We start from the raw sequence: 26,635 nt of genomic DNA, 5'->3' as shown, positions 1-26,635 counted from the left end.
CCCTGAGACAAGCCCTGGGTCTGGGCCTTGCCCAGGAGGGGCCCACAGGCTGCAGAAAGAGCCTTGTACAATCCACATGGAGACTGTGGGTGGGCCTGACAGCTGCCTGAGTTGTAGGCCTCACTCGGATCAGGATGGGGCTGATGAGACCTCAGGTAATCAGGGAGCCTGGGGTAACAGCAGCTAGTTGGGGGGCGGTGGCAGTGGGAGACAAACCTGCTCACATGCACACATGCACACTCATGCATCAGGGGTGGCCTTGAGCCTCAGTCCAGCCGGCTCTGGGGCGCACAGAACTCTGGCTCTCTCTGGCTTTAGCGAAAGCTCCCCAAATGGAATAAGTCTTTCTTTCTTTCTTCTTCTTCTTTTTTTTTTTTCCTACTTGGGCCCCTGTCAGTCCCCAGAACATAGGTGCCCTGAGTCAGTCAAACTGCAAGGTTGAGGGAAGAGTCCTCCAGACTGCTGAGTCTGCCCGGGACTTCCAACCCCACTCGCAAGGGAGTTACCAAACTGCAGCTTGAGGGAACATCCCCTTTACAAGAGAGCCCTCGTGACACCAGCTGGAAGTTCAGGGGTCCCGGGATGACCCTCACTTCAGATCAGCTGGCTACCAATTCCAGGGTCCCCAGCACCTCAGCTTTGATAATTGGCTAGAATGACTCACAGAACTCAGGAAAGATCTCTACTTAGAATTACCGTTTATTTGACAGTGAGAGGGTACAGACTGAAGCCAGCCAGAGGGAGAGATGCACACGGCAGAGTCTAGGAGGGGTTTAAACACAGAGCTCCCAGTCATGCCCTCCCCACACAGTCACGGACCCGACGGTGTTGCCTTCATCCACCACAGTGTATGACAATACCCACAGAATATTACCAACTAGGGAGATTCACCTGAGCCTTTGTGCAGAGTTTTTCCTGGGGCTTGATCACATACTGCCCATGTGGTTGACTTTGGTCTCCAACCCCACTGATCTGTCAGGCTCATGGCTTTAGTCCCAGTTCTTCTGGAGGCAGCAACTAATACGGACTGTTCCAGAGTCCCCATCACAAATCACACTATGAGGCTGTGCAGCGGCCAGATTCCCAGGCAAACAAAGACACTCCCATCAGGCCATTCAAGGGATGAAGAGATCACCGCTCAGTAGCCCAGAGCAAAGGCCTGACCTCTGTTCAGGTATGGTTAATTCTTCATTGCACAGTAGGACATGCCATAAAGTAAGTACTCAAACATGCAGTGTGGTGCGACAGCCTGGCTTGATTTTAAAGCCTCCAGGGACGCCTGGAGTTGGTTAAGTGTCCAACTTCAGCTCAGGTCATGATCTCACGGATCATGGGTTTGAGCCATGCGTCAGGTTCTGTGCTGACACCTCAGAGCCTGGAGCCTGCTCAGGATTCTGTGTCTCCCTCTCTCTCCTGAAGTATTTCTTCCTCCCCCACTCATTCTCTCTCTTTCTCTCTCTCAGAAATAAGTAAGCATTAAGAAAGAAAGAAAGAAAGAAAGAAAGAAAGAAAGAAAAGAAAAGAAAAGAAAAGAAAAGAAAAGAAAAGAAAAGAAAAGAAAAGAAAAGGAAATCTCCAGTTCCAGTGCTGGCTTTGCACTTTTGAGTTTAAGTTACTTAACCCTTATTCATGCCCAACAAAGTTGGAAGGCTCACAATTGCTGATTTCAAAATGGACTACATACTACAGCCATCAAAACAGTGTGGTATAACATCAGGATAGACAAACAGATCAATGAAAGGAGCACAGATAGACACCCTTGTGTTCACAGATAGCTGATTTTTCAGTGAGGGTGTCAAGACAATTCAGTGGGGAAAGAACTGCCTTTTCAACAAATGGTGCTGGAATAACTGGATATCCACATGCAAACAAGTGAAGTTGAACCCCTATTTCACACCATATACAAGAGTTAACTCAAAATGGACCAAAGACCTAAATGTAAGGGCTAACACTATAAAACTATTAGAAGAAAACATAGGTGTAAATCTTCATGACCTTGGATTAGACAATGGTTTTTTTAAATATGCCACCAAAAGCACAAATAGCAAAAGAAAATATAAATGGCACCATCACAATAAAAAACACTTCCATGCTTCAAAGGATATCATCAAGAAAGTGAAGAGGCAACACGTAGATTGGGAGAAGACCTGCAAATCATATATCAGGGATCAGGGATTTTTATGTAGAAAATATAAAGAACTCTGACAATAATAAAAAGATACATAATCCAGTCAAAATGGGCAAAAAGATCTGAATAGATAAAAGAAGAAATGCAAAAGGCCGACAGTATGTGAAAAGAGCCTTAACATCATTAGCCATTAGGGGAATGCTGATAAGATACCAAGATACCACTTTGCACCCACATGGACAATTAAAATGCAAAAGACAGAAAATAACGAGTATAACAAGTGTCAGCAAAGATGTGGAGAAACTGGAACCCTCGTGCAATGCTGACAGCAATGGAAAACGTTGCAGCAGCTTTGGAAAACTAGCTGGCGGTTCCTCAGAAGGCTAAGCAGAAAATTACCATAAGACCTAGCAATTTCACTTCTAGGTATACATGCAAAGCAATGAAAAACACTGTCCACATACAAGTGTGTATATGAATGCTCATAGCAGCATTATTCATAACTGCCAACAAGTGGAAACAACCCAAGGGCCCATTAACCAATGACCATTAGGTGAAGTTGGGCCATCTACACAACGGAATTGCATTCAGCCTTGGAAAGGGGTGAAGCAGAGATACCTGCTACAATGTAGATCAATCTTGAACATATTACGCTAAGTGAAACAAGCCAGACGCGAAAGGCCACATATTATAGGATTCTATTTATATGAAATAGAATAAGCAAATCTGTAGAGACAGAAAGTAGATTAGTGGTTGCCTAGGGCTGGGGAGGGAGGGTTGACGTTGACAACTAAGGGATGAGGGGCTTCCTTCCGGGGAAGTGAAAATCTTCTCAAAATGACGATGGTGGAAGCTGCACAAGGAAAAACCACAGAGTCATACGCTATAGATGGATGAATTATGTGGTATGTGGATTATAGCTCACTAAAGTTGCTTACAAAGAGTATAAAAGGAGAATGAGAAAAAGGAGGAGGGGACGAAGAGGGGACTCTCAGGACATACTGTGATTCCTGATGCCCGGAGCCACCTCTCAGTCAGGCCATCCCTTGCCCTGCTTGTCCCCACTCCTAGTCTCAAGCCTCAAGCGTGTACCCCAAATCTGTTCTGTTCAGCATGAAAGTAATCACACGTGCACTTTTGTCCAGTCGGACCAGCTATTCTACACTCTGGCCTGGTGAGGAGCTCACTTCCAGCTCCTCTCAAGCCAGCGATGAAAGTGAGGGAGAATTTGGGTCGTGAGACTGGCTGCCGAGGAAGCCCAGGCCTGGGACAGCCCAGAACTCCAGCCCAGTGAGGGCTGCAGGGCTGTGGCTGTAGCCAGCTGTGCTTGGGTTAAAGCCCTCAGCCCCTGGAGGGTCTTCAGGGTGCCGGGTCCCTGAGCAGCCTCAATTCTGTGCTGTTGGAGGTCTGGCCCCCAGGGCCCGGTGTTTCACGGCCATCCTCAAGGCCTGCAGAATGGCATCCTGGCTGTTCTGTACATTGTAGTCACTAAGCTGCAGCAGGCGATCAAAATCTTCCTCCTTGTAGGTCATGTTGAATAGGGAATAGGGTGAGGCGGTCCCAGTGAGATCCACCTGGCCAGCTGGGAGTTCTGTGGGGCTGCGTAGGACACCTGTCCGGAGAGGGGAGGGGTTAGGAGTAGGACCCACAGGCCTCCAGGGGTGGGCAGAATGAAGCCTTGAGACTGGGCACAGGGGGGCTCTGTTCCTCACTGAAGGGGCTCCTTGCTTTCCTCTGCCCTCTGTGTCCTTTGCCCAGAAATATAAATGTGGTTAGTATATGAACGCACTATTTTGAGATCTGAAGGGTTTGCTGCTCCCCACACTTCCTCATAGCAATGCACTTCCACTATAAAGGGAACCTCACAGTATCCTTCTGTATCACCTTCAGGGGCAAGGTGGAAACAGTGGGACAACAAAGTCAGGTCAGTGAAAGATTCAGCCAAGAGTCTGAAAACCAAAGGGATTTTTGCTTTGTAAGAACCAGTCTTTGTTGAGAGAGAAAGAGAATTCCGCAACGTGGGCTGAGCCTGTTAAGGGTAGAGCTGGAAGGTTTGGAATTAGAATGGGAACCAGCAAGCCAGGAATAATGTACAAAGGCAGAAGTTAAGTTTTCCCACCAGAAGGAGTTAAAGGTCTGACCCATTGACAGGAGGTGAGGATTGGAAGGCCTGTGATGAGGGTTTACATTTCAGAGGCCCCAGAGTGGAGTCCCAGCTTCCTGAGAAAAGACGGCAGGCTGGGCTGGGGTGGGAGGACAGAAGCCAACTGAAATCTCAGGTAGCTTCAGGGGAATCTGAGAGCAAGGGGCCCGGGGCCTCTCTGTCCTGGCTGTCTAGCAGTCCAACAATGTGGGGCCTAAGCACAGGTGGAGATGGCTGCAGACGGGGGGGACAACACAGACCTCTGGTACAGGGATTCCCACACACCACCACAGAACAGGACTGCTGAGGAGCCCAGGTGTAGCTCGGGAGGCCGGGGGAGGGGTGCCTGGGGTCATGACAGAGGACAGCATCACAGTGACTGTGCCAACAGAGAGCCCCTGTGAGGATGCGGCACCCACAACAGAAGTCAGCACACTGCCATGTCCAAAACTGGGTGGGAGTAGCCTGAAGACCCCCTCCCTTTGCTGGCTACAGGAGGGCTGGGAAGGACCCAGGCAGTGCCTCTGAGGGTCCAGGCTGCCAGGCTGTTAGGAAGGGAGGGGATGCCTTACCAGGGGCTGAGTGGTCCTTGAAGGAGGCATTGACCAGTGGGAAGTGCAGCAGGACAGGGGTATCAGGGTGAGTGGGGTCCGAGAAGAGGTGGCACTCTGTTGGCTGGTGTTGGTCCTGAGGGTTGGGGTCCACTCGAGGGAATGGCAGTCCCTGGGCCCGGCAGTACAGCTCAGTCTGCTGCAGCGTCTGGTTGGGGAGAGGGGGGCCCAGAGAGAACCAGCTACTTTCTGGTCATCCCAGGTCAGTGCTCTTGAAAATGCTAGGATAGCTCTAGCCCAAACTGACTGCTCAGTGTCAAGACAACCTGGTACTGACCTGTGTGGGGTCTAGTGCCTTGGAGGGAGGCGAAGGATTCCAGTGGTCTGCAATGTTGTTTGGTTAAAATCTTTAGGTGAGGTATAGACCTAGCACCCTTGCTCCCACTTGGGATTCAAATCTGGGTTATTCATGGGGCGCCTGGGTGGCTCAGTTGGTTGAGTGTCCGACTTTGGCTCAGGTCATGATCTCACGGCTTGTGAGTTCGAGCCCCATGTCGGGCTCTGTGCTGACAGCTCAGAGCCTGGAGCCTGCTTCGGATTCTTTGTTTCCCTCTCTCTCTGCTCCCTGCCCCCCCCCCCCCACCCCCCACCCCGGCTCATGCTCTCTCTCTCTCAAGAATAAATAAAAACATTTAAAAATTTTTTTTAATCTGGGTTATTCAAATCCCAGAGCTTAGAGAGCCTCAGTAGGGGACCCACTTGTGTCCCTAGGTCTCCCACCCAGGGGGGCCTGGAGGGGATAGGATGTGGACAGGCCAGGGTCTCCTCCCAGTTCTGTCTAGCTGTTCTTCTTGGGGTGGATGTGGTGAGCTACCTCCCATCTGCCTGTCCTGGGAGCCCAGGGCCCCAGCACCTTCATAGCCCTTCCCAACCAAGGACCCTGGCAGGAGTCTGTGGGTTAGAGCCTGTCACCCTTCCTTCCCCTTGGGGACCCAGGAAGTCAGGGCCAGTGGCCCAGTGGCCCTTTGCTTGCCCCTGGAGCATGGCCTGGCTGACTAGAGTATCTGGGGTTCCCATGGGGCAACCAGAAGCACCTTAAAGGGTGAGGATAGGGAGTAGTCGAAGGAGAGTATGAGGTCCAGTCTGCGGCCTGGCCGGAACATAGAGGGACAGCTGGTGTTGAGGAAGTAGCCGCCATCTACCAGGCAGAGCTGTGGCTCCTGAGGCGTAAGCTGGCCAGGGGTGGAGTCTAGCTCACAGTCTGATGGGGGAGGCAGTGATAGTCAGAGGCAGCCCCTCCACCACAGATCATCTACCTTTCATACTACATTTGTCTCCATGTCCCCTTCTAACTTCTGGAATCACTCCCTGAAAGCACACACAACCCCAGCCCTTCCCAAGACCTTCTGCAGGCCAACCCCAGAAGGGAATGCTACGACCCCCCCTCCCCCCAAGTCCCCCGCCAGTCCTAACCATGGTCCATTTCCACCTGGGAGCCTAAGCCTATTACCTGGGGATACACGGCAGGGGCCCTTACCTGCCCAGGTGGAGAAGTCTCTCTGGCTATAGTAGTCCTGGTGCAGCTGGAGGCCCCGAAGGAAGTTGAGGCTATGCTGGTGGAGCGGCCTGCCTGTCAGGAAGCCCTTAAATGCCTTGGCCAGCATTGTTCCAGGTTGCAGCCATGAGGCCTCCAGCCACGAGGAGGTCCTCATGGAGGCAGGAGACTCCTCTGGGTTCAGAGAAACAGACATCGGTCCAGTGAAAGGCCGGGAAATGCCTGGCCCTGCCTCCCCTCTGATAGTGCCCTCCCCCAAGCACCTGAAGAGGAAGTAGACTCATTTCAGGCTCCTCGCACTGTCCCCCCTTCTCACCCAGGTTCTTAATTTTGTCCTTGACATGCTGCTTCCAGGTGTCATCAGAGCTGATGAGGTCATACCAGGCATCCAGCAAGTTCAGGGACAAAACATTGCTCCAGATACCTGAAGGTCAAACCCCCACCAAAGTCACCCTCAAGCCTCAGCACCCTGCCTCCCAACACCTGGAGGGTGGGGACGGAAGAGGGGAGTCAGGTGGGCTGCCCCTGCAATGGCTTTTCCCCACAGCCCAACTCCAGTTTCCCCCACCTCCAGGGGCTCTGCCAGACCTGAGTATGGGAATCATGTCTGGGCAATGAGGCCTGGCCCAGGACTGGCTAGAATCTTCCGAGTGACCACCACTCACCTTCCAGAAAGCAGATCCGGGACTCAGGGAGCTTCCTCATCAGCCGCCCCATGAAGAACTCAGAGCCAAAGAGATCAGAAGGGACAAAGGCTCCATACTTCAGGAACCCCACTTCATAGGGTGAAAACTCTACCCACTCTGTAGGAATAGGAGCAAGAGGCAGGAATGAGAGGAGAGTGGGTTGAGGAGAGCCCCAGCTCTGACAGGGGCCAAAGACACTGCCCCCCACACAGGCCTTAGCCTCCTCTCTGCCTGGCTGACTCCTGGGCTCACCATTCTTCCACCCAGCCCCTTGACCACATCCCCACTACCCCACAACCAGGAGAGTGGGCTCTGCTCCCTGGCTCATTAGCCCATCAGAACCTCCTCCCTTCCAGAAGGCTGAGCACTCTGTGTAGGAGTTTCCTGTTTGAATCCTCTGAAGGCCTGCTGGGTGCATAGGAGGTATGCACGTACGTGTGTGTATGAGTGTGTGTGTGTGTGTGTGTGTGTGTGTGTGTGTGTGTGTGTGTATGTTGGAGGGTAGTGTGGACAGGACTAAAGACTGTACCCTTGAAGTCCAGGGTCTCCAGATGGTTCTCTTTGACATTGAGGCTCAAGTAGAGGGGCAGAGGGTTCTGGCCCCGCTCCAGTGCAGCTCTCTGTTCTGACAGCTTCTGATCCATCACCTGGAGTGGGAGGCATGAGGGCTTAAGTGAGGTAGGGAGCATCCTGGAGGCACAGGCTGAGGGTGAGGAGGCAGCTCCCCGCTGGAATTTGGGTGGCATGGGTGGGTGCACCCATCCAGTTTACACTCCCACCCTCATATTCTGACCAGATTCAGGGTCACCATGGGGGACTATGGAGGTTGTGCACTGCACATGTCTCAAAAGAATGCCATTCACAAGGACTACCGTGTCAACAGCAATACCCTACCCCTGCTCCTATGATTCCGTTGGCCCCATCCTTATGGGTTGAAGGGTGGAGTGGATGTGGGCCCTGACACATGGACACAAAGGCACACACACACACATACACTGCTTTCCAGAAAGGACACAGGAATCCCCTTTCAGTACACATTGTAAGCTCTGTCGGGGGATGGGCTGTCCCTTCTAGATTCACATGAATGCAGTTCAAGTTTCAGCCCTTCCAACATGCTTTCTGGTCATCCTTGCCTCTCCCTCTTCACCCCCTTCTTTCCTGCTTTGCACAGTTGAAGTTGTACCCCGTTGATTAGTCTTGCCTCTGTTTCCAATTTTCTCTTCATTAAAACTCCAAGTTCTGCCTTGATGGCAAGGACTGTGGCTCGCCTTATTGAGGAGCCTCCGCAGAGCCTCACGGAGTTCTAGGAGCACAGAAAGGTCTCCCTCTATCCCGGACCAAGGATGCAAATAGGGTTCATTTCCAGCATCAGCAAGGTTAATGGTGGTGGCTGGCTGGAGCCCCACCTGGGGAACGAGGCTTCCACAGGTCCTGGCTGCTTCTGCCAAAGCGGGGCGTGTGCCACACACAGATACACCGTCCCTCTCTTAGGCTCTCTGAACTGTAAGGCACCGCACTCAGTAGCCAGACTTAGGGGTTTCCCAAACTGCCCTATCAGCCCTTATGATCTGATTTACTTGGAGAATGTGCTAAATTAAACATACAGATTACTGGGTTTCCTCCTGAGAATCAGCAAAAACTACTTAGGAATTTGCTTTTTCTTTGGTCTCGCCAGATGATTCTGATGATCAGCAGATGTATGTCCCAGGATGCTAGCCCTACCTTTCTAGTGAGGAGACCCCTCCCACACGCCCGGTGTCCCCCATCTTCCCCCTGCAGCCCTCTGTCACTGATGCATCATCTTTTCCCCTAGTTCTGCACTAGTGCCCAATAGGACTTGAGTTCTAGGGAAACCACAGGAAGAATCCCCAAATACAGCTTAAGCCCCTGGCACTATTTGTCATACGTACAAGTCAGTCCCTCAGGTGTGAAGTGTGTATGTAGTGAAGAGAGGGGGAGCTTGATTAATACCTGCAATTTCCCTTCTCAAAGGGTAATAATTCTCCAATTCTCTTCTTTTTATTTAGGCATCCTGTTTGTCTGCTCTTTTGTCTTGTACGATGAGGGAAAATGTGTCCTTTATTTACTCCAGATGAACCATTTCTGACCTGGGGGAGAGGGTCAGCACACTCCACCATCTACTGAAATAATACCCAGCATTCTTCTTCCTTTTTTTTTTTTTTTGTTTTGTTTGAGAGTGAGAGAGAGAGAGAGAGAGAGAGAGAGAGAGAGGAACAGAGAGACCGGAAGAGAGAGAACAGAGCAAGAGGGGGAGAGAGAATCCCAAGCAGGCTCCACACCCAGCATGGAGCCCCATGCAGGACTCAATCTCACCATTGTAAGATTATGACCTGAGTGGAAATCGAGAGTAGGATGCTTAACTGACAGCCACCCAGGCGCCCCTCTTTTTCCTTTTAATAGCTCACCAGGAAGTGGTGGCAAGCCTCTGGATCTCCAGACCCCCAGTTTCCAAATGAGCATCCCCAACCCTTCAGAGCACCACTCTGATGACTCAGGAGTCCCCCTGAGGTGTAGAAGCTGAGTGCAGTGTTGACCATGGGTTCATGTGGTCTAGGCACTGCATTGGGGTGGGGGGGGTGGAGGGGGGGAACTAAAGGCAAAGCCTTTCTGTCCAGAATTGAAGAAAAACACGTAAGACCTTCTTAACTCAGGAAAACACGAGAAAAACTGAATTTCTTCCTGAGGAATGGTGAGTAGATTCTAAGCAGTTCAATGCTTGCCACCAAAAGATAAAAGAAAAATGTGTGAGAGACATAGTTTGAGAAGCACTGATTATAACTGGTGTATTTTCAAGCAGGTTTTTACAAAACCACGACAATATTATAGAAGTGTGTAGACTAATAACGTCGTTCTGTGTAAAGTTCAGGTTATACTATTTCTCTAATAATACTTAATATTAATGAAACTGTGATTTGTTATGGAGTTCTATTTTCTGACATGTAAAATGACTTTTGGAGCCATGGATTGGTATAGCAGGGAGATAATAAATGCTTCTTTCTACCCAGAAAGTTAAATTTGAAATACATACTACATTTTTCTGATTAAATAATTATTTTAAAAAGCATGCAATGGGGGCGCCTGGGTGGCTCAGCTGGTTAAGTGTCCGGCTTCGGCTCAGGTCATGATCTCATGGTTTGTGAGTTTGAGCCCACATCAAACTCTCTGCTCTCAGCACAGAGCCCACCTCGGATCCTCTGTCTCCTTCTCCCTCTGCCTCTCTCCTGCTTGCACTCCCTCTCTCTCTCTCAAAAATACATAAACATTAAAAAGTTTTTAAAAAGCATACAGTGAATGTTAGCGTTAAGAGATAAAGCATGATAACTAAGAAAAAAAAAAGACTATTTGAAAAGCTTTAACATTAAAATAAAAATTTTAAAACCACACCAGTGCTCATTTTTAAGGACACATTGTTTGTTCAACAAGATCATAAGATTTTTTTCTTTTCCTGTGAACCAAAAAAAAAAAAAAAACCAAAAAACCCCCAAAACCCCAAAACCTTATTAAGTTTGTCTTTTAAAAAAAGACTATAAACCTTGTACATAAAACCATGCACGAAGTCATTACTGGAGAATCAAAGGGTAATTAAATAAAAGTGTTCTTTATAGCCTCAGATCAAACTGCATTTTATAGCACATCATAAATAAACTTAAAAGAAGCTTCTCCCAACTCTATAGTAACTATACCTCCACCAGATGGGAAAGCCACTAATAAAACACTGTATCCTCACACCAGAACATGAACTTCAATAATAGACCTAAACAATACACAGGATATATTAATAAAATAAAAATATTTCAAGTAATTACATTGGTTTTATAAATTTAATGCCATTTCAATAAAAATTCCAAAAATTTTCCCATGAAACTTGACTGGCTGATTGCATTACACGTATAGAAGAGCTAAGGCCCAAAAGGAGCCAAGACAATTCTGAGAAAAACCAAGGTGGCAGGTGGGGGAAAGTCAGCCCTGTCAAATACCAGCATGTACTACAAATGTGGAGTCACTAAGCCAGGGTAGTGTTGGCACAGGGAATCGGCCCCATTCGAATGGAAGAGAGCTCAGGAAGGGTCCCATGAGTGTGTGAGAGCTGACAAGTGAGACAAGCAGCAATGCAGACTTGTAGAGAAAGAAGAATCAACAAGTGGCATTAGGAAGGTTTGCTATCCATATAGAAAAAAAAAAATTGGATTCAAGTCCACATAATACTTGAAGACATATTCTGAGTAGATTAAAGTCGTAATTGTGGAAAACAAATCTTTAACACTTTAATAAGGATATATAGGAAGAGATTTTATAACTTTAGGAGGGAGAAAGATTTCTCTAGCAAGACCGTAAAAGCACAAACCATAAAGAACATAATGAGACACTGGATTATATTAAAACTATGCGTCAAAATCTAATAGAACTGATAAAGGATTAATATCCAGAAGTGGATAATAATATGTTAATATTAATTATTATTTTATTTTATTTTTTATTTTATTTTTTTTTTTTGGATATCTTTTTTTTTTTATTTTTTAATATATGAAATTTACTGTCAAATTGGTTTCCATACAACACCCAGTGCTCATCCCAAAAAGTGCCCTCCTCAATACCCATCACCCACCCTGCCCTCCCTCCCACCCCCCATCAACCCTCAGTTTGTTCTCAGTTTTTAACAGTCTCTAATGCTTTGGCTCTCTCCCACTCTAACCTCTTTTTTTTTTTTTTTTTCCTTCCCCTCCCCCATGGGTTTCTGTTATGTTTCTCAGGATCCACATAAGAGTGAAACCATATGGTATCTGTCTTTCTCTGTATGGCTTATTTCACTTAGCATCACACTCTCCAGTTCCATCCATGTTGCTACAAAAGGCCATATTTCATTTTTTCTCATTGCCACGTAGTATTCCATTGTGTATATAAACCACAATTTCTTTATCCATTCATCAGTTGATGGACATTTAGGCTCTTTCCATATTTTGGCTATTGTTGAGAGTGCCGCTATAAACATTGGGGTACAGGTGCCCCTATGCATCAGTACTCCTGTATCCCTTGGATAAATTCCTAGCAGTGCTATTGCTGGGTCATAGGGTAGGTCTATTTTTAATTTTCTGAGGAACCTCCACACTGCTTTCCAGAGCGGCTGCACCAATTTGCATTCCCACCAACAGTGCAAGAGGGTTCCTGTTTCTCCACATCCTCTCCAGCATCTATAGTCTCCTGTATTTTAATTATTTTTAAATATTATATTTATTATTTTTATATTTAAATTATATTTAGAAATTTTAATTATTATTTATTAATTATTAAATTTCTTAAACATTTATTAAATATTAAATTATATATTTATATTTATATTATATATTTTATATATTCTATTTGATACTTAGATATTATAAATTAAATATTAAATTAAATATTTATTGAATATTAAATATTATTAATATTAATTGTAATTAATTAATAAATAATATTAATATCAAGAAAATGGAAAGCTATAACAAAATTTTGTATAGCACCCATAAAATGATCAAAAAACTAAAATTTTATTTATTTATTTATTTATTTTTTTTATTAATATATGAAATGTATTGTCAAATTGGTTTCCATACAACACCCAGTGCTCATCCCAAAAGGTGCCCTCCTCAATACCCATCACCCACCCTCCACTCCCTCCCATCCCCCCCATCAACCCTCAGTTTGTTCTCAGTTTTTAACAGTCTCTTATGCTTTGGCTCTCAAAAAACTAAAATTTTAAAGAGCACGTAAGAAAAAGAAACCATGATACATTGACGGTAGGGGTGTGAATTAATGAAGCCTCTTTGGAGAACAATTTGGAGAACAATTTGGCAATAGGTAGGAAAGCAAACGATACATGTGCCCAACGGCCTGATAAGTCCACTGCTGGGTGTGTATCTTCAAGGCTCAGAGAATCTCTAACATTTGTGCACAAGGGGACTTGTACAAAACCATTTGTGCAAGTAACATTATATTTTTCTTAAGGATGTATAATAAAAGGTGTATAATAAGATAAACAATAAAAGTAAAGTATGTTATGTACTTATGTTTTGTATTATACAATACAATAACATGTAAGACCGAAGATATGAGTGTGATGATAAAGCCAAATTCAGGATGGTGGTTCCCTCTGGGGTGGGAGGGAAATGGGACTTGGGAGTGAGCCACAGGAGGCTTCAACTCTTTCTGTAACATTATATTTCTGAGGCTGGTTGGCAAGATTGTGCATATTCATTACGTTATTCTTTCTGCTTTATGCATTTTCTTATCAGGATTTTTATATCTTGATAATCTGAAGATTATCATAATATTTAAATGAGAAATACTGATTTTTATAATAAATATTTTTAAACTAATAAATACAAAACAAGAATGGTTGGTAATTTCCAAATAGCACTGTGCTTGCCAGCAAGAATAACATTTAAAGAAAAATTCAAAGCAAAGCCATTTTTGGCACTCATTCATTTATAAAAAATCTTTCCTGGTCAAACTCCTGATTCCCAAAAACAAGAAAGACAAGAATCCTTTCTCTGCTAATATATTTGATAGTTTACTTTTAATTATGAATGCTGACGATAACCTTTTGTGTTTTAGTTGTTCCACATACTTAAAAAAATTTTTTTTTAACATTTTATTTATTTTTGAGACAGAGAGAGACAGAGCATGAACGGGGGAGGGGCAGAGAGAGAGGGAGACACAGAATCAGAAGCAGGCTCCAGGCTCTGAGCCATCAGCCCAGAGCCCGACGCGGGGCTCGAACTCACGGACCGCGAGATGGTGACCTGAGCCGAAGTCAGACGCTCACCTGACTGAGCCACCCAGGCGCCCCCCACATACTTTAAAAGAAACGTTTGCATAATTATATGTGGTAAAACAATAGTGGGAAAAAAATCACTGACTTTAATATCAGTTAATGTAAGATTTAACAGTTGACTTACTAAACTTTCCTTAAAGAAGCAATGTAAAGGGGTGCCTGGGTGGCTCAGTCAGTTGAGTGACTGACTTCGGCTCAGTCAGTTGAGTGACTGACTTCAGCTTAGGTCATGATCTCACGGCTTGTGAGTTCGAGCCCCGAGTCGGGCTCTGTGCTGACAGCCCAGAGCCTGGAGCCTGCTTTGGATTCTGTGTCTCCCTCTCTCTCTGCCCTCCCCCGCTCATGCTCTGTCTCTCTGTCTCAGAAATAAACATTAAAAAAAATTAAAAAAAAAGAAGCAATGTAAAAAAAAATGCATACCCTCAGTTTTGTCTTAATGGTGTTACAATAACAGTAAAGAAATATAATACCTAATACTTAATGCTTACTCTATCCCAAAGCACTACAGAATGCTCACAACAACGCCTTGAGGTGAGAACTGTTCTCACTAAATCTCCCCTCTCTCTCATCCCCCCTGAACAAATGAGAAAACTGAGGCAAAGAGAGGTTAAGTAACTTGCATAAGAACACATAGCTAGTAAGAGGTACTGAGATTGAACCCAGGGAATCTGGCTCGAGTCTGTGCTTTTAACACTGTCATGAAGATATAGAAGAAGAATACATTCTATATTGCAGTATTGATAAAATAAAAATTGCTCAAGCAATCTCTCTGACACCCAAACATAATGTGAGACTTTTGTCTCACTGCCGAACTGACTTTGGCATTGACTGGTCCCTAAGCTCTTGAGAGATCCACAAATTTCTATTTTGTGGCAATGAACTGAAGAATAGCCTGATTCAAAAAGGCAGCATCCCAAAGTAGGGCAGACACTGAGACACTGTGGTTCCTACTTCCTCTAGCCACAGATCCCCGTCTCCCTCAACCTGTGGGAAATGCACACACGACTAACTGCAAGGTTGCCCTGGTCCCGCAGGTGCACACATGCCCTGCCTGGCAAGCAGGTGCCCTACCTGGCCATGCAGCATGGACTCCAGCACGAGAGCCCACAGGTCCACAAAGGTCTTGGGGTGGCCCTGCTTAGCCCGCAGCTCCAGCTCCCGGCAGTAGCTTGCTAGGCGCTCTGGGGAGAAGGCCTCCAGTTTGCTCTTGGCCAGGTGCTCTCTAGCACATTTGATGGGTCCTTCGAGGTCCCCCTGTGACCACTCCGGGTCCCCGTAGAGGTGGGCCATTGTCCTGGGAGAATAAAGGGACAATATGGAGGGAGACGGAGGCCCAGCTTGGGTCACTGCAACACCTCCCTCCCACTTCTCCCAACGTGGTACTCCTGCAGCTAAGGCCCTGCCCATCTAGAGAATGTGTCTCAGGGCTTTCTCTCAGATCAGCGCTGTCCAATATAATGTGAGTCACATATGTAATCTGAAATTTCCTAGTAAGTACATTTTGAAAAAGAGAAGGCTAGTAAAAATTAATTTTAATAATATATTTTAATTCAATATATCTAAAATTTATAATTTCAACATGTAATCAACATAAAACATTGACATAAATTCATATTTTTCAAACTAAGTCTTCAAAATCCTTGTGTATTTTATAACGCATCTCAGTTTGGACTTGCCATGTTTCACGTGGTTGCTATCCACAGGTGACTAGCAGCTACTGCATTGTATGGAACAGATCTAGACCCTACACCCATCTTCATGGGCCTGTCCTCAAGCCCTTTAAGATGCTGCATGTCAACAGCTGTCACCTAAACTCCTCAGAGTTTACTCTTCTTTTACTCCTTAAAGTCACATTTCAGTAAGACTCAAAGGAGTGAATTTCTAACAGTGAAAAGCCCCACCTCATCATAGGCAGAGTCAGATACAGGAGGCAGTGGTGTCTTCAGGCAAGACAGTATCTCTCCATCTAAATTTCTTCATCTATGTGTTAGGGGCAGTAAGAGAAACTACCCTAGGGAGTGTTATAAGGATTTAATGAGGTAACAACAATTAAAGAGAAGAGAGCTACCAATGTGGAGTTCCTGGTACTTATCATACATGTTAAGTGTTTTACTTGGGCTGTCCCATTACAGTCCTATGAAGTATGTACTACTATTACCCCCATTTTGGAGATGAGTCAACTGAGAATCAGAGGAAATAAGTTGCCCAGGAAGTGGTGTTGCAGAGACTCAAACCCAGCTCCTTCTGAATCAGCTGCCTTACACCTCTTCGGTAGCATGGAATGATGTCCTACAATGCCTCTCCCATGGCAGGACCTCTGTAACATCTACTTCCTCCCTTTTGAGAAAGTCACTTTTGGCACCCGTCAGACCGGACTGCTCACACCCATGTGGCTTCCTCACAGAGAAGGTTCCCCTGGTGTCTATCCCACTCCCCTCTGGGACCTGATCATCTATGTCTTCCAGTCCCCAGGGCCCTCACCATGTAGAGCCTGAGATGCCACTGAAGTAGGTCACACAGTCCAGGAGGCCCAGCTTCTGTAGGGCCAACAGGTGGCCGTAGAGAGACGTCATGGCCCGGGCACCTCCTCCTGTGGCCATTATGCCCACAACAGGGACCTGGACCACACACAAAAATAGGCTGGCTTAGCAAGGACCCAGGATGAAACTACTTCCTGGCTCCAGGGAAGGGACCTCATGGCCAGGGCCTGACTGGAGTCGGGATTAGAGCTAGTACCCAGCCCCTCCCCCAGGAAGTGACAGATCTCAGCCCTGGACAGATCCCCAAAGAGAGTGAGAACCCCAGAGCTTACCCCCTTCACCACCACCCCCCACCCTGCTCCATGTCCACTCCCATGTCTGCTGACTAGAGTGTCTAGGGAGGGCATAGGAATCGGGTACTTCCTTAAGGTCATTCCAAGGTATTGCACCCCCAAACCTCATCCTCCTGTAGGTCTCTGTCCAGCTGCAAGACCTGCTTGAGAGCCTTGGCCACCACCTGCTTCCTCCTGCTCAGGAAAGCTTTCTCCTCTGCACACAGATCAAAGCCCAGGTGCATAGCCAGCTCCTTAGGGCTGGGCAGTAGAGGATCCAAGAGTCAGGGGACACTGCATAGCTCAGCCACTGGTTGGCCAAGCCCACGATAGATGCCAAATAACCTCCCTTCTCCCATCCCCAAAGGCCAGGCTTTGCACAGCTCTCCCCTGCCCCATGATCATCCCTCACTGTCTCCCACAGATATGAATGTCCCTTACCAGCCCTCAGTCTTGAGCTGCAGTGTCACTTCTGGGGCCTGAAATCAAAGCAAGAGACTGAACTAGGATGTCCTAGACCCTGGAGGGAAAGTGGGTAGACCCTGGGGGCCTGGGCTCCCCATCTTTATTCTCACTGGCACTTCCCATCTAGTTGAAGCCACTTACGTTTGTAGCAGGAACGTTAATGGTCACCTCCTTTCCCATGGCCAAGGACCTTAGAGGCACAGTGAGGTGCTCAGCTGACTTGTCTGAATTCCAGGCATTCCTTTCCAACCTCTGGAGGGAAATATTCATTCATTCAGCCAATCTTTACTGAGTATCTAGAGAGTGATCCAGACACAGTCCCTCTCTGATAATATGAAAATAATCACAATCTTTATAATTATTATAATTATGGTAATTACAATTACTAATTATAAAAATTCTTGCTAATATTTATGGTTCTAACTGAATTATGGTATGAATTTATAATGAATTAGGTAATGAACAGATGTTAGTAAGTGTTGTAAAGGGAAAAAATGTTGTAAAGGAAATAAGCAGTGTGATATGATACAATAACCAAAAGAGGGGTGTGTGGGGTCTATTTAAGATGGGGAGTCAAGGAAGGCCTCTCTGAAGAGGTGCTATTTGAGCTGAGATCTAAAAGGAGAAAGAGGAAGTAGAGGATCAGGCAGCCTTGAAAGGAGTCAGAGGTAGAAGAGAGAAAGCACTTGGCATGTTAGAAAAGCAAGAGACAAGTATGGCTAGAGCATCATAAAGAGGGGGAGCGTGGACCAAGATGAGGCAACAGAGGTGGGCAAGGGCCAGGCCTTGTGGGCACAGATATGGGATTTTAATCTAAAAGCATCATTGCAGGAGCCATTGAAAAGTTCAGACAGTCTGACAAGGCATAACAGCCCCCATGCCCACTTGAGGCTCCTGGTGATTTCCCTGTCTTCCCTTAGTGTCTAACTGGGGGAGGCTGGCAAGGCCACAGGAGCCTGGTGTTGGCCTGAGAGGGGCCCACAGCAGCTGGAGCTGGTCCAAGGCTGGGAGAGCTCCAAAGCAAAGACCTACCTTCAGATGCCCACTCAGTTCTGCCTCTTGGGCTGCCATGTAATGGAAGCGGAAGGATGCTGTGCCTAGTGCAGAGGTCTGTGTGTCTTCATATGAGCCCTTCAGCACCAACTCCAGCTCATCCTGATCTAGGGAGAAAATGGGCAGATTAGCACAAGTGGAACAAGAGCCAGGAATCCCGGCAGGGACCCAGGGAAATCGGCAGTGCTGCTTGAACTTGGCCAAGGCCTGGGAGCCCGGGCCGGTAGACAGGATTCTGGAAAGAGTCCTCCCCAGTCTTCTGGGCCCCACAACCCCCATGGGACTCCTACCTCCTGCTACATAGCCTCCTCCAGGTCAGGGGACCCTCCTGCCTAGAGGAGACTTGTTGCCCTTGTCCAGTGCGGGCAAGAAGAAAGAGGCAAGCTCTGCTCGGCTGCTCACCTCCCACTCTGTACAGGTTTCCAGTCACCCCATCTAGCAGAGACCAGACCTGGTTCTGAGCCACCCTCAGGCAGAAGCCAGACCTGGTTCTGAGCAGGCCTCACCTGTGACCGTGGCTGTGCTCCCAATGCTGACCAGATGGACATCCAGGCATGACAGCTCTCGGGCCTGGGGCAGACCACATCATGGGCAGGGGGCTCTGGAGGGAAAGCTGAGGTCTCCTTGGCTTTGCTCTCAGAACCCCTCTGTCCCAAATCCACCACACGCAGAACGGGAAGTGAGGGCCAGAGTGGGACTGGAGGCAGAACCCCTGACTCGAGACACTTCTAATCTGCTGCAACTGCCAAGTCAGGTGTTCTGGAGCAGCCAGGAGAGTCCCTTCTCCACCCTGCACACCCAACCCCCGGCTTTCCTAGATTTGCCAAACATCAGAGACCCTTGAAGGCCACCCAAGCCTCAGACACCGTTCTTTCTTCTCTGTGTTTCTCTGGACTCAATCTGGAGAGTGTGTTCTACCATAACTGCCCCCAAACAGTAGCGTGCAAACCACTGGTCTATGATTGGAGAAGCCTTTACAATGTTAACAGTGAAGGTACCTCCAGCCTGTCCTCCTGTTGACCTGCTGGCCAAATGAGCCCGTAATGCCTTTCATTCTCTGTAATGCCTGTCAGCTGACACCCACAGTCCACCCGGCTCTTGTTACCGATCCTCTCCTGTAGACCTGCTGACTTTATCAACCCACCACTGGTCTCCATCACTCAGATAAAAAGCAGCTGCCTAGGTATGATGATTTTAACGTGCATTTGTAAAAGTGATGCTAGCCCATCAAACAGGCACTTGCACAACCCTGAGGGTAAATGCTTTCTTCAGTTTGGGACTCTATGTGCCTTACCTCACCTTAGGCCCAGCCCTGCTCCCAGGTCATGGCTGTGTTGCTCACCTGTGAGCTTTGAGTAGAAAGTGCATTGGTTACCACTGCAGCTTTGTGAGTTTGCTCTGTTTTAAAAGAGCTGACCAGGACTGTCCAGTGTCTCAAGGAGGAGCTGACTGACCCCCTGACGCTATCCCAGAGCCCCCAGATTGGAAGCAACCACACTGGAAACTCCCTCTGAGCCTCTGCTACTTCAGTACTAACACCCCAGCCCGGCCTGGGCTTCATGACTTGCTCACCACCTTCCAAGGCTGAGAACTTAAGTCCATCACAGGTGACAACACTGTCAGGAACACCTAAAATCCCCCCAACACTCCCTCAGCCATCCAGCCTTGGGCTACAACCTCCTCTCAGCAGAGCCTCAAACTCTCTCTCTCCATATTCCCTGAAGGCCCTGGCCCTTCCAAGCCCCAGCCCCTGATCACAGCCCCGGTAACCACCTAGCTGGGAGGCCAGGGGTGGTAGTACCACAAGCCTCTGTCCCTGCCTGTCCCTTCTGCACCTCCTACCTCAGTTTCAGCTCTGGGGCCCCTCCCTCAGATGCCCTTACAAGCCTGAGGAGAGTGGTTACCACAAGGACGTTGTTGGTGATGAGGTTTTCTGGGCGTTCTGACCTGGAAAAATCAAGACATCGGGAGCTCAGCCTGGCAAAGGTGAATACTCCCTGCACTGGGCTGTCCCCTCACAGGCTAGCCTCCAGCCTCCCTGGGGCCTCCCCAGGGAGATGCTGAGGGACCCTAAGTCCTGGGTACCATTCATGAGGGGGGTGCTTCTGAAAAGTGCAAGGTGAGGAAAGAGAGGGACAGTGGGGCCAAGGAAGCAGTGACTTTCCTCTAAGACCCTCCACCCAGACTGGCAGGGGTGGGGACTAAGGGATGGAGAATCTGGGTCAAAGACATTTCCCTAAATAAATCCTGGGTCCTGAGATACTCCCCAGACTGTGTGATTGTTACTCACATTTTTTCCATTAGGAACTCCACGTCCAGCTCCTCCTGTCCCTGAAATCAAAGATAAACAAGTCATCAACATTTACACATATCTTTGGAGTTGACACAGTTCTTTGACAACGCACTGTCTCGTCTCGAGCAGTGTCTCAGGGATGCACAGTATAACAATTCTTCCCACTTTACAGATGAGGAAATTGAGGCTTAGGGAAAGATGGTCTACCTGCCCAAGTTACCTACAGCTGATAAGTCTGCAGAGAGCAGTTCTCTCTTCTTGGCAGGGCTGAAGAGAGGGATGAGCACAAGCCTAAAGAGGCTTAAGGACACCCAGGGCCCATCTCCTGTTCCTCTGGTGGGGAACCTGACCCCAGAACCCTGCCTTCCCACTCCTTACCTGCTGGAGAAAGAGCAGAGGCCTTCATAAAGCAGGCCTTGGGTACCACGGGAGATCAGAGGCAGTGAGCAGGAGTGATGGATCCCACAACTGCCCCAAGGGTTAGTTACCCTGAGCTGTGTTTTGATGGACATTAGGAAGTTGTTCACCACTGAAACCTTCCTCCCATAGATGACTAAAATCCCTCCACAGAGTGATTCAGTCTGTAACAGTCTAGTTAAGCCTTTTCCTTTCCTATTAATGTGTAAATCTCTGGGAGGGGTTGCCATCTTTCTGGGATGAATTCAACCCAGCAGCATCCCAATAGATAGGCAAAACTGTAACTTCCTCAGCCTGGAGCTGAGAGAGGTGGGGCCCAAGGGGATCCCCCACCCACCTGGGGACGCAGGGAGAAGGTCTTCTGGAGCAGCTGGCCAGGGAGGACTTCTGAGACATCATAGAGAATCTTGAAGCAGGCATCATCCTCCGTGACTGGGTCCTCATCATAGACGTTTAGCTCCAGAATATTCTAGGGACCCGAGAACAGCAACTTGACACATTATTTACTCATTACTGTACTTCACACCTGTTGAAACTTTACTTGATGTCCAGGGTCAGAAAAGATTATTATGCCTCCATACTTTGTACTTCAAAATAAAAAGGATAGTAAAACTTCAAAGCAGTAAAAGGAAATCCGGCAAAGTTCCTAATCTCCCCCACCCTTTAATTGTTTTTTATAAAAAATAAAATCCTTTCAGTGTTTCCTCACCTCCAATCTCCCCCCACCCCCCGCCGCCCCCACCTCCACCCCAGCTTGCTGGTCCCCCAGGGCACCATATGTACCAGGACCTTCCATGCATTTATCTCATTTAACCTCACAACAACCCCATCAGGAAGGGATTCTTCCTGTCTCCCTTCCACCCATGGCCTTAGAGAGGACCAGCAACTTGCCAGAGGTCAGACTCACAGCCAGCTGCTGGGTCACACATTCTCTCCCACACAGCCGTATCCAGGCTGGGAACAAAGATACCTCCCCAGTGTCTCCGACTGAGCCCTGGAGGGAAATGTGTTCCAAAAGAAGGATATAGCCTGTCCTTAGGAGGGTGGCCCTGGCCTTTACCTTGACCCGACTCTGGATCAGGAAACTGAAGGTCTCATTCCATACAGGATGACTGGAGTTGGTGATTGTTTTGGTTTTAAACTTTGTCCCAGGTGCAGTGGGCAGCTGTAGGGTCACGTAGGGGTCTGCCTCACTCACTGCCAACATCAAGAGAACAGTGTCAGAGAGAATTCCTTACACTCCTCTCCAGGGGACTCACCATGTTCCTACCACAACCAGCCCAGCCCCCAGGTTCTCGCCTGGGCCTTTCCCATAGGATCTGGTCATCTCTGCACCCCTGGAGCCCAGGAAACCATTACTCACACAGGTCAGCCCAGCCCAGGTTCCTGGCCTCCAGGACCTTCACAGTAAGCCGCCAGCAAGCAGAGGCCTCCACCTGGAGAGAAATAACAGACTATTCAGTCCTTCCCGCCCAAACTCGAGCCCACCAGTCTGTGCTGAGGTTTCTCCTAAGATGCTCCATGATGCTGCATGGCATTCTGGGGCCAAATAGCCTGTGCCCACCACTGTCCTCGGAGCTGTGGTTCCAGGCTATAGGAGTCAAGGCATGGCAGGCCACCCAGGGGGTGGAATTTGTGGGATCCCCTCCCCTTCAGGGACAGGATTGCACAGTGCAGTGGTGAAAGCAGGGAAATGAGGGCCAAGGAATGGCCACCACACTGGACATGTCAGTTTGGGGTTGCCCCCACCCAGGGCCCCCAGAGAGGGCAGCCCTTTGGTGAAGCATGTGAGTCTGCTGTTCAGCACCCCTCAGCCCTCTGGACAGGACATGGGACTCGACACCAGGGAGGCTGGGCCCTGGGAAGCCCAGTCATCTGTGACAGCCATGGGCACTCACCCTCTCTTGAGTGTGAAATAGGAAACTCCAAGAGCATCAGGCCATTACCGTGAGCAAGAGGCCATTGTGAACTAAGGCACTGGGGAGGCCACATTAGCCCACAGACAAAAAGCCCAGTGAGGAGGAAGAAGGAACTGAGTGGGCACAAGTGCACAGGGGCAAAAGGAGCAGAGGTGGTGAAGGACAAGCAGTAGGCAAGTAGGATGCACCAAGTCCTGCTGGGGACAGGGCACCCGGGGGCTATCCTCACATCCCTACTGCTGAGGCCCTTGCCACTGCCTAGATCCTGGGTGCCTAGGGTTTCTGTTCTTCTTGAGGCCTGGCTATGGAGCTGTTACTGGGCACCCTGCGCAAGGTTCTTACAGCAAGTCCCTGCGGGCTGAGGTAGAGGTGACACTGTGCTTCCATGATAGACATTCGGCCTCATGTGGTGGGGAGATAGTGCTGCGATGACACCAAGGAGCTTTCTTGCTTTGTGCCCTCCCACCATCAGTCCCTTCTGTGCCCATGATCCAGAAGTCTCCTGCCAGGGCCCATCTCAGCTCTGCACAGACGCTGCCTGCTGGGGGCTGCCTCAGTGTCCACAGACCAGCTCTCTATTCCCACAGAGAAACTTAAAGGACAATGGACCACAGCAGGGTCGCTCAGGACCAGTGCCCTGTGGTCCCCACATCACTGTCCTGTGCCTTCATGCTGAGTATCTTTGTCATTCCTGTCAGCTTTCTGGCAGAGCATATGTGATATCCAACCCCCCCCGCTCCCCGCCTGCCCCGACCCCGAACCCCCTGCAAGGCCTACTTGTTTCTCCCTTCTTGGGGCTTAACTCCAGTGACACTAGCAACACTTTGACCCTACACGCCTTAAGCCAGAGCTTATAAATGGTAGACGTTTCATGGCTTTTTAGACACCTGGTTCCATGTCCTCCCTGCACCCAGATTCTATCACTGCCTGGACAGAGGAAGTGATGGCTGGGGTCCTGGGGCCCAGGAGGGAGCTGTGCTTCCATGCCCCACTCCAGGACAGGGCAAGGACAGAGGCAGCCCCTGCTCCCCCTCATTCTCGAGGCCACAGCCTGTGGGCTGCTCTAGAGCCACATGGGGCTTCTAAGTGTCCCCAGTTGCTCCTTTCCAGACAGTCACCGTGCCCAATTTGAGCATTGTTGCCCATTTCTCTCTCTGGTCACCAAAAGCCTCTCAATCTCAGAAAGCCCACTGTTCCCTGGCGGGATATTTTTCCAGGGTGAAACCCTATTTCTTGTCACACCTAAAACCATCAATGTTGCAGAGCACCAGAGGATGGGCAGTGACAGTAATTACAGTAATTACTACTGAGGGAGGTGGAGTGGGGTGGTCAAGGCAGGCTCCCAGCCACGATAGCTGGATCTAAACCCTGGTCCTCTGCTTACTTGCTGTGTGACCCTGGACAAGTCACTAAACCTCCCAGTGCCTCCAATTCCTCATATGTAGTGGAATTAGTAGAGGCTAAATGTGTTAACACCTGTAGAATGCTTAGCAAAAAAGTAAAGTTTCCAGATAATTGCTCTTATTACTGTTTATTAAGTGCTTGTCATATTTCTAGGTGCTGTACTAAGCATGTTATGTATTCCAACTTGATTTATCCTCCTGACAACCTCCTAAGATAGTACAAGATAGTATTCTGCTTTCCTCCCATTTTACAGATGAGAGAACTGCTCAGAAAGGTCAACTTGCCATAGGTCACAGAGTTAGTAGGTGACATAGTCAGGATTCAAACCCAGATCTTTAAGGCCAGAGCTCATATCTCCTGTGCTGTTCTACCTTCCCAGGACTTTGCTTCTTTGTAAAAGCATGCAACTTTCCCCCACTGCCCTGTGGATATCTAGACAGCAGAATTTCATAGATTTGTTTTAGACCAATGTGAATATTGAACTAATAGGATTCTCCCGAGGGCACTGCGGCTTCCCCTTCCCTTTTGAAATGTCCTCCCATCTGAAATCATCCCATCAATCCTTAATTGATGACTGACCCTGGATGCTTATGGAGAGCTTCTCCAGCAAGGACCCCCAGCCCAGCTTCCTGGAAGATCCTGGGAGTACCTCCCTGCTGAGAGTGTCAGCCACTGTTTCTCCCAGGGCCTCCCCCAGCCTCCTCCCTATGGAGAGACTCAGTGCTGACCCCTGCTCAAGACAGGAGATATGACCCAAGGAAGTTTGAGGGGGCTGGAGTCCCCATATAGGGGTCTGGAGTATCTGTGACCATGGGGTCTTCATCAGGAGGAGAAAAATGAGCAGGCTGCCTTTCCCCCTGTTGGCACCCAGGGACCTGTGTGGTAGAGGAGGTTGGAGAGAGGGAGGTTGGAAACTTCAGGAACAGCCTCAGGCCCCGTGTCTCCTGAGTCATGCTGAGCTGATTCTCCCAGATCTCACAGCAGGCACGTTCCAGAGCAAGTCCTGGATGCTTCGCCTGTCCTGCCAGCTCAGCTCCTGCTGCCAGGGCAGACTCCAGTTCCCTCTTCCAGTAGGAAAGACGCTGGGTGAGGCCACTACTGAGGCTGCCCCAGGAGCCGACTTGAAGGTTGAGGGTTAAGGGTCTGGTCTTGGGGACTCAGTCAGTCCCAACAACATCAGCTGCAGGAAAGGTGTTTTCCAGGCATGTGGGCCGACTCAAGCTCCCAGAGCCACTGCACCTTGAGCTTCAGTTTTGCCCCTGGGCTGGGCCTAGAGCAGGCAGAGGGTAGCAGGAAAAGATGCCCGGCCTTCCCCAGGGAGACAAGGACAAAGACAGATACTTCAGAAACTTCCACAGCTGGAGGCTGTAGGGTCAGGGGCTCAGGCTCCTGACAGGAGGAGCAGATTAACCCCGGGCTGTCCAAACCCTCCACCACCAGCTCCTGCAGCCTTGGGTTCTTCCCAGCCCCCCATCAAGGCGTTTTCACTAATGTCCACCTTGGAGGGGGTGGTCTTCTAGACCTCAGGTTGACACGGGCTGGAGCAGTGGGTGTCATCCTTCAGTGGAGGGATGTCTCTCTATCCTTCCCCAGATTGCCTGGTCCCTGGACTGAGTCAGGCAAGTCTTCTGCAGAAACACCAGTCTGGAACTGCTGGACTGGATCTGACTCAGGCCTGGGTCTCAGGGTCAAGGTTCCAGAGGCCTGGCAACGTCTGAAGAATGAGGCAAATGCCTCAGGACAGTGTTCTTAGCACACTTAGCCCCTGTCATGGCCACTGCCTGGGGCACCAGGGGAGACCTGAGGAGCCAGTCCCTCTGGCCTTGGTCCACAGCAGAGGAAGACAAATCTGGGCTAAGGGGAAGCACATGGAAGGAGTGGGGCTAGTCGTTTATAGACCTCTTTGGCCTGGTTGCAGCCTCATCTCTTGGGCCCGGGAAGTAACTGGCAGCGGGTGGGGAGTTGGCCTGGCAGACCTCTTGAGACACACAGGGTGGTCCCTTGGCCCCAACCATTTCCAAGAAGTTCACTACCTGCAGTGGTGAACTATGGGCCTGGTGGGGTATCCTTTGGTGACACGTAGCCACTGTGTTCTCTGATGCAGCCTGTGAGCTTTTGTGGGAAGGAGGGTAAGAGCCTCTAAGGGGGCTACTGGCTGATCACTCACAGTGGAGAGGGGAGGCTCTGGTCTCCCAGGCCCTCTACCTTTATGAGAGCTGATCATCTATCCACCCCACCCACTCCCCATCCCCAAACACAGAACCCCTTACCTTCTACTTCCCACCCTCGGCCTCTGCCTAGGCTGAGACCCCAGCTCTGGGACCCAGGCCTTTGCCAGAGGTCAGAATTACCTCGGTGTTAGCTATGTCAGGCTTCT

General features: G+C 48.9%; 1 protein-coding gene across 1 annotated transcript; it reads right to left on the bottom strand.

Moving 5' to 3' along the window:
- Positions 1-421: 421 nt before the first annotated feature.
- On the bottom strand, positions 422-22,181 carry PLA2G4D (phospholipase A2 group IVD). The gene is made up of 18 exons (XM_060619674.3): positions 21,996-22,181; positions 21,273-21,404; positions 20,516-20,556; positions 20,130-20,172; positions 18,732-18,795; positions 18,205-18,332; positions 17,314-17,424; positions 17,149-17,186; positions 16,833-16,968; positions 16,377-16,513; positions 14,967-15,189; positions 7,593-7,710; positions 7,043-7,180; positions 6,694-6,801; positions 6,360-6,551; positions 5,917-6,083; positions 4,844-5,030; positions 422-3,740 (listed from the first exon to the last, which is right to left on the bottom strand). Exons 1-18 carry the CDS (start codon positions 22,140-22,142, stop codon positions 3,514-3,516), a joined length of 2,337 nt encoding a protein of 778 aa, XP_060475657.3. The 5' UTR covers positions 22,143-22,181; the 3' UTR covers positions 422-3,513.
- Between the last annotated feature and the right edge of the window lie 4,454 nt (positions 22,182-26,635).

This window comes from Panthera onca, chromosome B3 (genome assembly GCF_046562875.1).
Source record: "Panthera onca isolate mPanOnc1 chromosome B3, mPanOnc1 haplotype 2, whole genome shotgun sequence".
NCBI classification, from domain to species: domain Eukaryota; kingdom Metazoa; phylum Chordata; class Mammalia; order Carnivora; family Felidae; genus Panthera; species Panthera onca.
The sequence above is the reverse complement of the archived record's forward strand: the minus strand, read 5'-3'. Positions and strand labels throughout refer to the sequence as shown.